Below are 15,026 nucleotides of genomic sequence, written 5' to 3'. Positions count from 1 at the left end.
TCAAAGACCTGCAACGCCTTAATGGGAGGCTTGTCGCCATGTCTCGTTTCCTTGCCCGATCAGGTGACCGCTGCCTCCCCTTCTTCAGGGCGCTGAAGAACCCGAAGGATTTTCGATGGATGACCGAATGCGAGGAGGCCTTCAAACAAATGAAGCAACACTTGGCCAGCCTCCCTCGCCTTGCCTCAGTCTCTCCTGGGGAGAGGCTAGGCCTCTACCTAGTTGCCTCCCAGCACGCAGTCAGTTCCGTTCTGGTCAAAGAAAACTCCGGCGAACAGCTTCCGGTCTACTATGTCAGCCATGTCCTGAACGGGCCCGAGGAGCGATACCCACCGATTGAAAAATTAGCACTCACGCTCGTCCTGTCAGCCCGAAAACTACGCCCTTACTTCTAGGCTCACCCAGTGGAGGTCATCACCGACCAACCACTTCGGCAGATCTTGTCTAAATTTGATGTTGCAGGACGCCTTCTCAAGTGGGCGGTGGAGCTCGGCGAGCATGACATACAATACGTACCCAGGACCGCCATCAAAGCCCAGTCCGTGGCCGACTTCATCGCAGAATTAACCCAGATCGCGGATGTGGATCTCGAGCAACCTCTCGAAGCATGGGTCCTACACGTGGACGGATCGGCCAACTCAAAGGGCGTTGGCGCAGGGCTAGTTCTACTAGCTCCCGACGGACGCTCGTTCGAGTGTTCCCTCCGCTTCGGGTTCCAAGCCACTAATAACAAGGCGGAATACGAGGCGCTCCTAGCAGGACTCAGGCTGGCCCTCGAAATGCAAGTGGCTGCCATACACGTCCTCACCGACTCGCAACCGGTAGCCGAGCAACTCAACGGCGGATATGAGGCTCAGGACCCAACCATGGCAAAGTACCTAGCATAGCACAGGTAAGGAACTTGACCACCAAATTCCCTCATTTTACGTTATCTAATGTTCCGAGGGAAGAGAACGAGCGAGCCGGCGCGCTAGCCAAGCTGGCGTCAAGGCCAGCCCCCGAAGCCCGGCCCAAGGTCGAGGAGCTCCCTGCCCGTGCCATCGAAATCGCAGCTGCGGCCTTGGGAAGCGCACCGACCACATGGGTACAAGAGCTGCTACACTTTAAGCGGGACGGGATCCTTCCTCCCGACGAGGTTGCGGCTCGGCGCTTGCGTCGTACGCATGCGTGGTACTCCGAGGTGAGCGGACGACTCTATAAGCGGTCTTTCACATACCCCCTCCTATGGTGTTTGGAGCCCGACGAAGCTCAGACGGTTCTGGCCGAGGTCCACGTGGGAGTCTGCGGGGAACACATCGGCGGGCGAACCCTAGCACACAAAATACTTCGCCAAGGTTACTATTGGCCGACCATGTGCCGGGACGCGAAGGCTTATGTACAGCGGTGTAGTTCGTGCCAAGAACACGCCCGCACGCCCCGGCAGCCCGCGGTCCCGCTAACCCCCATCGATTGCGCATGGCCATTCGCGCAGTGGGGTTTGGACCTGCTCGGACCCTTCCCGCCAGCCTCGAAGTACATCATCGTGGGAGTGGATTATTTCACAAAGTGGGTTGAGGCCGAGCCGTTGGCGACAATCACGGAGCATCAAATTGAAAAGTTCGTGTGGAGGAACCTAGTAACTCGGTTCGGTTTGCCCAAAACCATCATTACAGATAACGGGCCTCAGTTCACCGGTAGAAGGTTCCGGGAGTTCTGTGCCAGCCACGACATCCAGCTAAGGTTCAGCTCAGTGGCTTACCCTCAAACGAATGGGCTAGCGGAGGTAACCAATCGATCCATTCTAGACGGGCTTAAAAGAAGAGTGTCCGCAGCCCGATCGGTCTGGACGAACGAACTCCTGAGCGTCTTATGGTCACTACGCACCACCCCCAAGACCGCGATTGGAGAGTCCCCTTATAGCCTCGCGTTCGGAACCGAAGCTGTCCTGCCGCCCGAGGTAGCCATTGCCACCCTTCGGACAAGAAGTTATGATGAGAAAGTCTCGAATGAAGGACTTCAAGCCAGCCTCGACGTGCTTGAGGAGCGACGCGCCGACGCGCACTTGAAGGCCCTCTCTTATAAAAGAGCCGTCGCAAGGGTCTACAATAGGAAGGTACGACCCCGACCAATTAAGCTAAGCGACCTAGTCCTGTGCAAGACCGAGGTCAGCGACCCGACCCGAGCGAGGGGGAAGCTGGCCCCCAAATGGGAGGGACCTTATCGGGTCGTCGAGGTAATCCGACCGGGTACATACCGACTCACGACAATGGACGGTTCTCCTTTACCGAGAACCTGGAATGTCCAGAACCTCAAGAAATTCTTCGTCTGAGAAAGAAGAAGTTTCTTTGAAGGAGTTTCTTTCTTTGGCCTAATGGAAGAAAAAGTTTTTCATCTGAGGAAAAAGAAATTTTTTGTCTAGGAAAGAGGAAGTTTCTCTCTTAAGGGAAGAAGAAGCTTTTCGCTTGGCTAAAAAAGAAGCTGAGCAATACACGAGAGGAGAAAAAGTTCTCTTTTATTTCAAGAGGAAACCAACTTACAAGACTTGACCCCACCTTATAGGACTCGACCCCAACTTACAAAATCGACTAACACCTTAGAAAAACAAAAATACAGGACCTTTTTTTATTACAATGGGACGTCTAGGCGGTCGTCAAAGGGGACGTCCTCGGGCATGTCTACCTCCAGATCCTCGGGGTGGGGAGTGAAGGGATCCTCCTCCACCTCGAGGCCGAGGTGACGAACGCGGAAGCGGGACGTGGCAATTCGGTATCCGTATTCAAAGGACACCCGCCCCGTCCGCGTCAGCCTGAGTTCGAACCCCTCAGACTTTTTATACGCCTCGAGGAGCTCCTTATCCTTGACGGGTCGGAGACGGACCTCCTCCGCCAGCGCTTCCGAGGCCGCTTTCATCTCAGCCTTCGCCTCCTCTAGCTTCTTGCTGAGGGCGCTCACCTCCGTCTTTGACAGGCGGAGCTCGGTCCGCTCCAACCTTATTGTTTTCTGGAGCTCCTTATTCGGCTTCCTGGAGGCCTCAAACTCTAACCTAAGGCGAGCCGCCTCCGCCTTAGAGTCCGTCGCGCACTTCTTGGCGGCCGCCACTACCTCCGGACCGGCCCTGGCTCGGGCCTCCTCGACCTGGCGGCGGAGCTCGGTGTTGCGACTGACGAAGCCCCCAATGACCCGGCTAGCATCGCGCACCCTATCCATCAGGGTCGTCGCGTAGTGAAGGACCTACAAGAAGAAAGACGGGTCAGGAAGAACAGCGTCGGGAAAACAACTCCAAACGGGAAGAAGGAGAAGCACTTACCCAGGTCAAGGACTTGGCAGACTTGCCAAGCAAAGCCTCCGAGGGCAGGGTATACAAATCTCGAGCCATGTCGGGATGAAGTGCACCCCGAAGGAACAACGCGGAGGGGTCCCCTCCGGCCCACACCTTGTCCCCTTGGGATAGGCCTCCCCAGCGGGCGACCAGGGGGTCGCTTGCCTCCCCGGTCGGGATCTCACCCACCAACCACGTCAGAAACGACTCCTCGTCCCCGGCGGGCAGCCGGCACAGGTCGCGCACGGAGGGTGGGCGCGGGCCCTTCCCGGCCCCCCGCCGATTGGGCCCGGCCTCGCCCCGACGAGGGCCCGCTTCAGCCCCCTTTGAAGGTGTTGCCTTCGCCTTTTTCCGAGGACGCTCGGCCTCGACCTCCAGCGGTGCATCCTTCGAACCGAGCTGTGAATCGGCCGGCAGTGCTGGAAGGGGGGCCTGCGACGCCTGACCGCCTAGGAGTGATCGAAGGTTTACCATTTCTGCAAGGAATAAGAAAAGCATTAGTACCAGAATTGAGCCATGCAATGTCCGAACCTAGCGTTACTAACGTACCCGGAGGTGTCGGGCTGAGACCCGCCTCGACGAGCCATTGCTCAGTCATATTTCGGAGGGCCTGGGAGTTGGGGAGAACCTCTTTAAGCCTCCCCAGATCCCGGCGCTCTGCTTCGCTCAGTCTCGGGACGGTGTTATCGACCCCCCTCGCGGACCACCGGACTCCGAAGCCCCAATCCCTTGCACGGCTGATATAAAAAAACCTCCCCTTCCACCCTTTGTTGTTGGAAGGGGCTCCCCCGACTCGGAAGCCTGCCCGGGCAGATAAAAAATAACCCCCCGGCCCCTTGGAGAGACGGTAACAGGAACAGAACAGGTTGAGGGTGGGGGTGATGTTGGCATGATGGCATTCCCCCAGGAACACCACTAGGTAGCGCCAGGAGTTCGGTGCCACCTGGGATGGCGAAATTCGCCAGAGGGAGATGCAGGACACAATGAGGGGATGAAGGGGAAAATGTAAACCCGCCTCCAGGGCGTCTAGAGTCAAGGCAAAACCCTTCGGGACCGGGTCATACGCCCGTTGTCCCGATTCGGGTGCGCTAAGGATATAGTCCTCCGGGATACCATAACGCTCCCGGAGTCCCCCCAGCGATGACCCACTCACGGAAGAGTCTAGGTCATGCGGCCACATCAAGGCCTCGAGGGCCCGCGCTGCTTCCCCATCAGAGGATTCAACAGGGGACGGAGGAGGACGTCCCTCCCTGGCTCTGTGGGAAGGGGTAGAAGAGGAGGAAGGAGAGGATGTCATCCTCACTGACCTTAACTGAGGGTGCTACGGGAAAGGAAGGGCGACGCAGGAGGCGAGGAGGATGAGGAAGACGACAATATTCGAAGAAAGAGAACTCGACAGCGAAAGATAAAAGCGAAGCCAGGCATTCGCTACTTAAAGGGGATATCTCGCCAGAACCAGTGCCCCTTCGTCTCCCAAGAATCGGCGGCAGCCCACCCGCGCACGTGCGTGACCATCACGTCACGTCAAACATGCCAAAAGACACCCCGCCTTAATGAAAGCCTGACGTGGCAGCCCTGCCGAAGTGGCAATGCCCTGACGCCTCGATCTCAATGCCCGAAAGCGTGCGGCAAAAGTAACCAGTCCCCTCAGAAAGGAAATCAAATACGGCAGCTTTTCGACTCCCGCTACTGCTAAGTAGGCAAGGAGGGAAAGAAACACAAGTGGCTTCTCGGGCCGCCAGACCGTGTCGTGCTACTCGGTCGCATGATGCCCGAGACCACACCTGCGCCGCCTGTCCGCCTACGTCGTGCTACTCGGCCGCATGACCCTCGCGACCATGCTTGCGCGGTCTGCCCGCCTGCGTCGTGATCCTCGACCGCATGATGCCCGAGACCAGACCTGCGCGGCCTGCCCGCCTGCGTCATGCTCCTCGGCCCCATGCTCCCTTAGACACACCTACGCGGCTAGCCTGCCTGCGTCGTGCTCCTTGGCCCCATGTTCCTGAGACACACCTGCGCGGCCAGCCCGCCTGCGTCGTGCTCCTTGGCTCCATGTTCCCGAGACACACCTGCGCGGCATGTCTGCCTGCATCGTGCTACTCAGTCGCATGACCCTCGCGACCATGCCTGCGTGGTCTGCCTGCCTGCGTCGTGATCCTCGGCCGCATGATGCCCGAGACCACACCTGCGCGGCATGCCCGCCTGCGTTGTGCTCCTTGGCCCCATGTTCCCGAGACACACCTGCGCGGCCAGCCCGCTTGCTTCGTGCTCCTTGGCTCCATGTTCTCGAGACACACCTGCGCGGCATGTCTGCCTGCGTCATGCTACTCAGTCGCATGACCCTCACGACCATGCCTGCGCGGTCTGCCCGCCTGCGTCGTGATCGTCGGCCGCATGATGCCCGAGACCACACCTGCGCGGCATGCCCGCCTGCGTCGTGCTCCTTGGCCCCATGTTCCCGAGACACACCTGCGCAGCCAGCCCGCCTGCGTCGTGCTCCTTGGCTCCATGTTCCTGAGACACACCTGTGCGGCCAGCCCGCCTGCGTCGTGCTCCTCGGCCCCATGCTCCCCGAGACACACCTGTGCGGCCAGCTCGCCTGTGTCGTGCTCTTTGGCCCCATGTTCCCGATCCTGAGACACACCTGCGCGGCCAGCCCGCCTGCGTCGTGCTCCTCGGCTCTATGCTCCCCGAGACGCACCGGCGCGGTCAGCCCGCCTGCGTCGCGCTCCTCGGCTCCTTGTTCCCCGAGACCACCTCCCTCGCCGCGGCCTGCCCGCCCGAGGTGAGCTCGACCTCATATCGCCTGAGACTACTACGGCACCAAAGGACAAAGCCATGCCTCGGACTCCCCCCTATCGTAGTGACCGACGCATAGCTTCTTCCGGGGGGGGGGGGGAATATGATAAGGGTAATAATGGCGACATGACGCGCTACGACGTCAGCCATGACTAGACGACACTCTGCATGGAAGAGGGCAATAATGCCGACACGATGGGCGCTGACGTCACCCGCTCTCAGACGAAGACTTCATCGTTGTCTGACCCAACGCGCTCGACCAAGGCAGAGGAGAACGATCACCGAGGCACGCCCATACCCTGCGGCAATTCAGTTCCCCACGCAACGTCAATAGCGATGTCAAACGCCATCAGAGGTACGATCCTGTCCCCCGCAGGCAGGCACGTCAGGTAACACTAAATTGCCCTATAAATACCCCCGAGTTCTAAACGAAAGGGGGGACACTTCTTCACTAAGAAAAACTCCTTCCACATCATCTAACTTGATCGTCGAAGGGGTCGGGCCGAGCTTCCGACCCGACCTGTGTGCAGGGACAGGGGCGAGGTTGCATCTTCCCAACGCCACGGTGAAGCTTTACTCCCCACGCAACATCCCGCCCGGACCATAGTAACCGGCCATCCCAGCTGTCCCGAGGAACGCCGCGCAAGATACCCGTGCATTCGGACCCAAACCAAGTCGCGTCGGCCCCGAGGTCACGGCATAAAGTTGTTTACACTAACAGTAGTAGTGATCTATCTATCTAGCCTATGTAAATTTGAATATAAACGAGAAAAAGAAAGAGTAAATAGTGATGAAACATTTACATCAATCAATGTCGATGGAGAAAAAAAAGAATCAAATGATAATGAGTGAGGAGAAGGAGGAGGCAGGCGAGATAGAGTAGTGCGACGCCGACGACGTAGATACCTCACCTGTCTCCTCCGGCATTGCATCATTTTGAAGATTAATTAGTACACAGCGCAGCGGCATTAGATGAGATCAAAAGGGTAAGGACAGCCTTTTTCACATACGTTAATTCCACAAGAGATGCATTACTCTCTGGCCATCAAATGCAAGTCCCTGCCTGCCACTGCTACTGCTCTAGCTGTTCCCGGAAGACCTCAAGGATGTCGGAGAACGTGACGATCCCGTCGAGATAGTAGTCGTCGGCATCGACCACCCACACGTAGCTTACTCGATGCGCCAATGCCTGTATCATCACGGCCACCAGCGAGCTCCAAGGGTGGCACACGATCGCCTCCTCCGACCGCCTCCCCATCCTCGCTGAGTAGCTCCCCGACCTCCACGCCGACCTCGTCACCCTCGGCCTTCCCCTCCCGTTCGACAAGGGCGGGGAGGATGGCGAGGATTCATCGTCGGACTCGGACGAGGACGTCGACGGCGAGAATGGCGGGGAGACGTCGGCGTCGAGGAGCTCGAGCATGCCCAGCAGCCCCTTCGCCCTTAGTTGGGCCCTGATGGACCTCATGGCGGACTTCCGCGGGGCGCCGACGCAATCTACAAAGGTCATCAGGTCGCCGGCGGAGAGCGCAGCTAGGGCGGGGGCGACGCGCTCGTCGCAGTGGGCCAGGGTAAAGGGGGAGATTTCGCCGATGAGGCGGCCGTCGTCGGAGACGACGGCGACGGATGTCTGCTCTGCGAGGGCGGCGCGGATGAGGGGGAGGGCGGAGAGTGCAGGGTCCTGGGGCCGGACGGCCAGGGCAGCGGGGCGGACGAGGCCGAGGTCGGTGACGGAGAGGGCGGGGACCGGCGAGAAGAGAGCGATGGAGTTGAGGAAGAAACGGACGAAATCCTCCCGCGTCAGCCAGCATAATTCGGCGGTGGAGCCGGAGGTGAACTTCCTCGGCGATGCGGCGGCGCGGATGGGCACCACCAGGCTCTGCGCCCCGTCAAGAATCGCGTCGAGTGCTTCCAGAATGCTGCGGGTCGCCAAAAGAAGCAACAAAATCTGAGAAATCTCTACGACACAATGATCGAGATGGTGTAATTAAGGTCGAAGCGTACCTGCAGCTGGGCTCGACGCGGCGGACGAGGGAGGCGGCGGTCAATGGAGGAAGGAGGGCGGAGGCGGGCGCGCCGAGGGCGGCCATGGGAGCGTCGAGGTTCTTCTCGGCGCACAGGTAGCAGAGGACGTCGACCAAGCACACGTTCCCGGCGCAGGCCTTCCTCTCGGGAGCGGGACCGTCGGCGGTGCAGATAACGAGGCGGTCGTCGCTGCCGCCGCTCCTGAGGGCGAGGAGGGCGTCGCCTACGGTGGCGGAGAGCGAGAGCGGCCTGGTCGCCGGCTTACCGATGCAGAGGTCCGACACCTCGCGGGTCTGCAGGGAGTTCACTGTCATGCAACGGTGGCAGGAACAAGCGGTGGTAAAAAAGGAAGCGAAAAGAGTCACGAGCCACGGGTGTTCGAAACGGGCGGCGTCGGGTACATTTTATAGACGGGGCGACCGGGAGTAGCCTGGAGGAGGGAGGAGGTGTGACAACCGGTTGGAAAGGAGTGGAGATGACGATCGTCGTGAAATGATGCATATAATATGAAATGATGCATGACATTTTTGCCTGCATTTGGGATGTTTTTTACTTCTCATTTCTCTACTACATTTTGGCTTCACGTAGAAACAAGCACATGCGATGAGAAAACAACAAACATAAAAAGAAGGGCAGAATAAACCGCGAGGGTAAGCACACAGGTTTCATTTACATGGCAGTGAGAAGAGTCAGCCCGCTGTTTTGCGCCGACGAGTCGATGGATGAGAAGGTGGGGTTCAGCGTGTGGACGCACGTGACGGGAGCGACCCTCTCCTTCTGGAACGGATGACGTTTGCGTCCCAAGGCTTCCTCACCGTGCGTGCGTCCGTCTTTCACACGTGGGAAGAAAGAGATGTTGGGAGGATGCGTGGACTCCTTGTAGAATTCTGTGTCTTGGACGCGAAGAAGCGCCAATGGTATTGAGGTGTGGTTTAGAAGGATCTATCTTAATCCTAAAACTGGACGTGAGGTTATAGGATCAACACGAAGGATATGGATTTGGCGCCGTCGAATGGTTCTCCCGCACGAGGCTTCCCCACTTCCGGTAGTGGCCTTTCTTTCTGCTGAAGGCGTTTACTCGGCAGATAACAGCAAAAGAAGAAGATAGTAAACTCTATCCTCTCCCATCATCTTTGTCTGTTCCTTTGCCGGAACTTTGGACTCATTCAGCGGACTTTCGGCCTGCGTTCGGATGAAACCTGCAAAAAACTTATATCACCATGGAAAAGAGAAAGGTGATAGAACTATCAAATCTATGATCTGCAATACACTAATGGTCAAGACAAAGCGTTGAATGAATGATATATCGTAAATGATAAACCCATTCAGATACCCACGGTGGTATCAAAGATTAAGAACATCCACACACCAAAATGATGGGTGAGAACAACCAGAGAGAGATGCACAGGTTCGGTTAGCAACTAGCTCGTACAAGCCCACCTTTTTAACTCCATGATACAAGTAGACTGAAAGGCAGTCAAGAAAACAAATGTCCCAGTATGCCCTCAATAATATAGTTCACAGAGCTCAACCCTTGTCAGCTGATGTCTAGAATCCCATCATCCATCTTTTTTCATGTTGTAGGAGCTCTGATTAGCGTGAAAGTGACAAATAGAAAAAAAATCCATTATGAGGATGTAAGATAGAAACTGGTCACAGACTGTATTGCACCGATATTTGAAGCCTCCATTGGTTGGTGTATGATATTTGTATACTGTGAATTTTATGCTGATGTGGAAGGTAAATCGTCAGGAGCTGCATTAGGCTCGACATGTGGTAACACAGGTTTAGGTTCGACTGCAGTTGGCTTAGGTGGCCTCTTTGGTCGAACTTCTTCTACTCTCTCTTTCGGAATATCAAACTGTGTCAAACAATTACAAAGTCAGCTATAGTTTAAGCAAGAAAAAGAAAGCGAGACCAAGTTAGCAAATCAATGTCCATCATCCCCTATTACTCCAATGAACTTATCAGATTTAGCACCTCAACAGCTGTAACATATATTTCAGACAAACACATGATCCTTTAACAAGTACAAGACAACACTTTCAGGTACTATGAGCTAAGCCAAAATTAAACTTGAAAATTCTCCACATGCCATCAGGATATATTTGTTAAAACACTGTTTTTCAAGAGCACTGCATGTATGAAGCTACAGATATATCATATAGTTCATTAGCTGATCTCACACTGTGCTTGCTAGTTTTGGAAAAACTTGGTGATGGAAAAGAACCGTAAAGGCCCAACCTGCCCATCCTTGATGCCACATGTAAAGAGTAGTTGAAAATTGTTTTACAAGTTACTCAAAGCAATATTCTCTCTTTAAGATGGTTTTTTTAGGTCAATCTCAAAATAGCTTCAAATATATGAAATTTTTTTAAGAACACAGTACAAGCATGTAAATGTCTTCCAAGAAAGCTACTTATCAGTCATATCCTGATGATTGTAAGGAGCATGATACAGCAAATCATTTTTGAGATCAGCGTCTTTGAATCGGTCAGCGTTTTTCTAAAGAAAAGCATCGTCGTGTTTGAGTGTATTATATATATATATATATATATATAGCCATCAACTCTTGTCTGAACTCAAATCAGACCAAATAAAATCACCCCTTGGGTTAATGGAAGGTTTATGTTAAGTTCATAATCCCTTGGGTCGGTCAAGTCAGGTCCGGTTCAAGCTTCTACTTTTTCTGGTGGTAAAGTTTGGTCACTTTAAACTGAATGTTATTCCAAAAAAAGGTACAAGTTTTCTAAACCCTCCAATCCAACACATTAGTTAGATGTGCCAACTCGAAGTCAAGAACTCTTAACCTACTTATAAGTCAGGTTGAGTCTACGTCACTCATATAAGCTTGCCATAGCCTGAACCTGATCTCACTCAAATCATTCTATTACCGAGTCTAGCTCATGGGCGTCCAACGGGCCAATATGACTTGATAAACATATCAAAAACTAAAAGAAATGGTACCTGCTAAGATCTTAAGAATCCAATTGTCTCAATAAGAACATCAAAGATATAAAGAAGAAAATCATTGATATCGTAATAGTCCAAAAATCATTTCTTGTAGTATGACAATATCTTTCCATTTTTTGATGGTCAGAAGATGATTTCATTACTCCATGAATTCATTAGGCTAAAAAGAAATCATAGGATAGTGGTAAGAGATGGCTAATAAGAAACAGATGAGTCCAATGCATGAGGTTCCTGCTAAAGCAGGATTTGGATGAAAATAGTTGTCTAGATTGGAAGCTAATAAGTGGCTAATCCACCTACATCCGACTGAACTTACCTGAAAACAACTAATGCACTTCCCCACCACAATGTCAGAGCATAGAGGCTCACTGGGGGGGTGAGCTCCTGAAATCCCATTTTCCTTTATTTAATTGAAAGCAAATGGGGTTTAGTTGATGAAACATTTACCTCTCATTCGATCACATCGGACCATGAAAACATATCATGTGTCATGCTTCTATATTTGGTCTTTTAACCCTCACAGAATAGTTCATAGTGTAGTAATCTCCTGTGAATATCTAAACATACTTGTAATTGTTTGTTATCAACAAGAAAGGAGACATATTTTGGTCATCAATTCAGTTTAAGTTCTTTACATCATTTTGCCCTTACCTCAGAGAACAAACTTTTTTGACCTTTTCAATTATTTATTTGGATACAGACTATGATTTTCAATTTCAGTTGTTGCTTAAAGCATAGGTTATTTTAGTTGAGATAACTCATTTGACAATTATAAGGAATTTTTTTCCAGAAAATTATTAAGAGTATATAAGTTCTTCAGGTTCTTACTCTGAAACCACAGCCAGAAATACAGGCACGGAAGCATTCCTGCATCAATTTTAAAACCTATAAGAACTTGATCAAAATAAGATATGGAAGAATTTGTGCTACAGGATGTTGCGCCTTGAAAAGCATAAACAATCTCCTATAGACACTCATCTTCAAGAAAGGGAAAGCAAATATGATACATAGAGACAAAAAGGGAACTATTAATTCCATAGCTTGAATTTTGCTGAATTCTCACATCACATCAATAATTGGAGATTGGATATTCTTTTTACAAGAGCTCAAATCAATGTCATAAAGGCAAAGAATAACGAATATGAGTACAACATTCTAAATTATTTAAAATTAACTAATATTGTTTCTGTTCAAGAATTATTTCAAACATTTTCTAAAGAAGACAAAGACAGTCTACATTGGCAAATGGGTCATCAGTTGGTCTTATTGTAACTCTTAAACAGAGCACCAGTCACAGGAGAACCTGTATGAAAATTGGATCATGAATTGATAGTTCCTTGATCACCAAAGTCCTTTGCACTCCTCTTCTTTCACCGTTTTTCTAATAAGCTTTCATAGAATAAGAAACAAGCTAGCAAAAGAATGTGTAATATCCCTCCAGTTTTCTAACCTTGATATGTTTCTTTCCTACTGCTGTTTATCCTCTCTGAGAGACAAACCAGCAGCAAAATACAATATTATCTTGTCTACACTCACCATACAATTATCCCTTCATGTCAGCAAGTTCTATTAGTCCATGTGGCATGCAAGGTATGTGAGCTTTTGCTAAAAGATGAAGATAAAACTGAACTCTTCATTAATAGCATGCTTGTAGCAGAAAGCTTTAGAACTGTCGTGTAGTTTTCTATGTGAATTAGTTAGCCAGTTTGCTATGATTCAAAATGTAGGCCAAATTGTGATTAGTCCAACAAGAAGCAAAGTTTTCTCCATGTATCAAACTATAGAAGAAGAGTCAAATATTTAATTAGATAAATTATGCAAATGCAACGGTCATATTAAGCATATAAAGAAATTGTTTTTACCAAAATTTTCAGCCAATCATATGATCACAATGAGAGTTTCATCATGAATTAACTACAACCGTATCTGCAGAAGTTGGAGATCGAAGACACACCAAAGAGTAATTGTCATGTCCTGGAGATCTGTCAATGTAATAACTCCACTCATGATCCTTCAAAACTGGGTCCTTAAAACATATCTCATTGCACTCTTCCTGACCTGAAGATCCAAAGACAACTGCCTTAATCACGAGCCAAGAGAAATGGAATGAATACCTCTTGGATATAAAAATGAATTATCAATTCCAAACATTAAGTTAATAAATGTGACTTATCTATTGAAATTGAATATCTAAAAAGACTCAAATCACAGTACAGCAGTTTCATTTTTCTTAACATGGCCAAAATTAGCAGTATACGTGCTTGCACAAACCTTGTTGTTTAGACATTAATTTCAAGCAAGAAATGGCAATTTGTAACACATCAATATAGAAGAGCTATAGAAACAGTTGAAGGAAGCTGATGTTATTAGTTATCAAAGTTACAACTGTAAACCAAACTTTCACATCAAATCTTGTGAGGACAACATGCCCCATAATTTGTTCTAAGCTGGTATACTTGAGCTTCCGTGGTGTTCAATGTTTAAGAAAAAAAACAACCATATGTCGAACGGCAAAGATCTCTAACTAGGAACGTCATGATGGATGACTGAAATCAGTTCAAATTAGGATGCCGAAAAAAACGCTTTCTAATGACAGGTGAGACAAGGATTCATATCCTGGTATTGCATATAAACTTAGTTGAAGTGAATCAATCATGATAAAACTAAACAAACCTGCCCACTTCTCTGGCAAAAGTTCATGACCTAAAGACTCATTGGCCCAGCAATACTTACAGAAAGGCCCGATTCCTATTGAGATCAAAACTTATATTTCCTTGTACCTGTGACTTTTCACAAGGGTTTTCTGTAAATCCCATAGTCTATGAATATGATCATTGTATGAAATTACTAAGAAATTAAAAGCTACAGTAAATTCGATGCTACACTTTATGCTTGAAGAAAAAGCATAAGCAAACTAGATAAAGAAAAGTAGAAGCTATTCGTTTAGCTAACATTTCATGAACTACAACTCTAATTAACAGCCTTGCTCATTAAACATCCTACCTATCAGGTGATTCAGCTGGTTATTGTCTAAAAATACAGAATTCTCATTCCATAAAAGATTATGTCCAATGAATTTAATGGAATTCAACTTCGACCATATTGTGAATGCTTATGAACGACAAATTAGATCGAAATCATTTCACACGGAACTAAATTCCATTAATAAAATTGAGACGTTTAAGAACAAGGACTGAGGACATGGGCGTGCTTACATTCTTCCCAGGTTTCCCCATCGGCATCGCATCCCTTCTTGCAGAAGATTCTCCCTGCATTGAGTCATAATACTTCAGATGTCCACCGCGTTCTCCCAAATAAAAAAGACAAGACATCGACGCCAAGATCGTGTCTCTTTTCATCAAAACGACGAATTAGAATGCAAGAACACTTATCCTCCTCGAAATATGATAAATTATAAGGATATCAAGCCTTTCTTGGCGCATCGTACCGGAAAATCATCCAAGTAGAGAAGGAAAAATGAATAGAAGAGCGGGGGATACGAACATGGGATCTGGACGAGATTGGCGTACTTCTTGGTGCAGCAGCTGCCGCAGGGCGGAGCCCATTCTTTGGGGAACATGTCGCCGCCGATGGCCGGGCCGCAAACCGTGGCCTCTTCTCTCCGCCTGTGGAATAGAAGAGCGAACCAGAAATAATCTCGGAGAGGAGGAAGAGCTGCCTTTTATCGGGTACGGATCCAGATATCCCGTCCCCTCCTAGTCGTGCGGTTCCCCTGTGTCTCCTCATTCAGGGTTTAAGAAAGAAGAACTCCCAATTGGTAAAAGCATGTGGGGCACGCAGCCGACAGATATCAGATATTCGAGGTGCAGGCCACATATCGGGTTCGGACCAAGACAGGGCATCACATCCTCTAGGTTCGATTTCTCCTGTCTTTGATCCGGGCAGGGCCTAAGAAATACAAATCTCCTAT

General features: G+C 50.3%; 2 protein-coding genes across 2 annotated transcripts; both read right to left on the bottom strand.

Moving 5' to 3' along the window:
- Positions 1–6,850: 6,850 nt before the first annotated feature.
- LOC135607437 (CBS domain-containing protein CBSX5-like) lies at positions 6,851–8,529 on the bottom strand. Its single transcript, XM_065099253.1, has 2 exons — positions 8,102–8,529; positions 6,851–8,016 (listed from the first exon to the last, which is right to left on the bottom strand). The coding sequence occupies exons 1-2, from the start codon at positions 8,434–8,436 to the stop codon at positions 7,170–7,172; spliced, it is 1,182 nt and encodes a 393-aa protein (XP_064955325.1). The 5' UTR covers positions 8,437–8,529; the 3' UTR covers positions 6,851–7,169.
- Positions 8,530–9,399: 870 nt separating this feature from the next.
- LOC135607436 (uncharacterized) lies at positions 9,400–14,757 on the bottom strand. Its single transcript, XM_065099252.1, has 5 exons — positions 14,600–14,757; positions 14,311–14,364; positions 13,050–13,153; positions 11,924–11,962; positions 9,400–9,983 (listed from the first exon to the last, which is right to left on the bottom strand). The coding sequence occupies exons 1-5, from the start codon at positions 14,673–14,675 to the stop codon at positions 9,846–9,848; spliced, it is 411 nt and encodes a 136-aa protein (XP_064955324.1). The 5' UTR covers positions 14,676–14,757; the 3' UTR covers positions 9,400–9,845.
- Positions 14,758–15,026: the final 269 nt, after the last annotated feature.

The sequence above is a fragment of the Musa acuminata genome, chromosome BXJ2-3, assembly GCF_036884655.1.
Source record: "Musa acuminata AAA Group cultivar baxijiao chromosome BXJ2-3, Cavendish_Baxijiao_AAA, whole genome shotgun sequence".
Classification (NCBI taxonomy): domain Eukaryota; kingdom Viridiplantae; phylum Streptophyta; class Magnoliopsida; order Zingiberales; family Musaceae; genus Musa; species Musa acuminata.
This window is presented reverse-complemented; position numbering and strand designations above follow the sequence as displayed.

Coding starts and splice junctions, on each gene's coding strand:
- LOC135607436 (XM_065099252.1), bottom strand. CDS start 14,675: ATGTTCCCCAAAGAATGGGCTCCGCCCTGCGGCAGCTGCTGCACCAAG. Junction 13,154..14,310: donor TGGGGAAACCTGGGAAGAAT/GTAAGCACGCCC, acceptor TTGGATCTTCAG/GTCAGGAAGAGTGCAATGAG. Junction 9,984..11,923: donor TTTCTGGCTGTGGTTTCAGA/GTAAGAACCTGA, acceptor TGTTTGACACAG/TTTGATATTCCGAAAGAGAG.
- LOC135607437 (XM_065099253.1), bottom strand. CDS start 8,436: ATGACAGTGAACTCCCTGCAGACCCGCGAGGTGTCGGACCTCTGCATC. Junction 8,017..8,101: donor CGCGTCGAGCCCAGCTGCAG/GTACGCTTCGAC, acceptor GGCGACCCGCAG/CATTCTGGAAGCACTCGACG.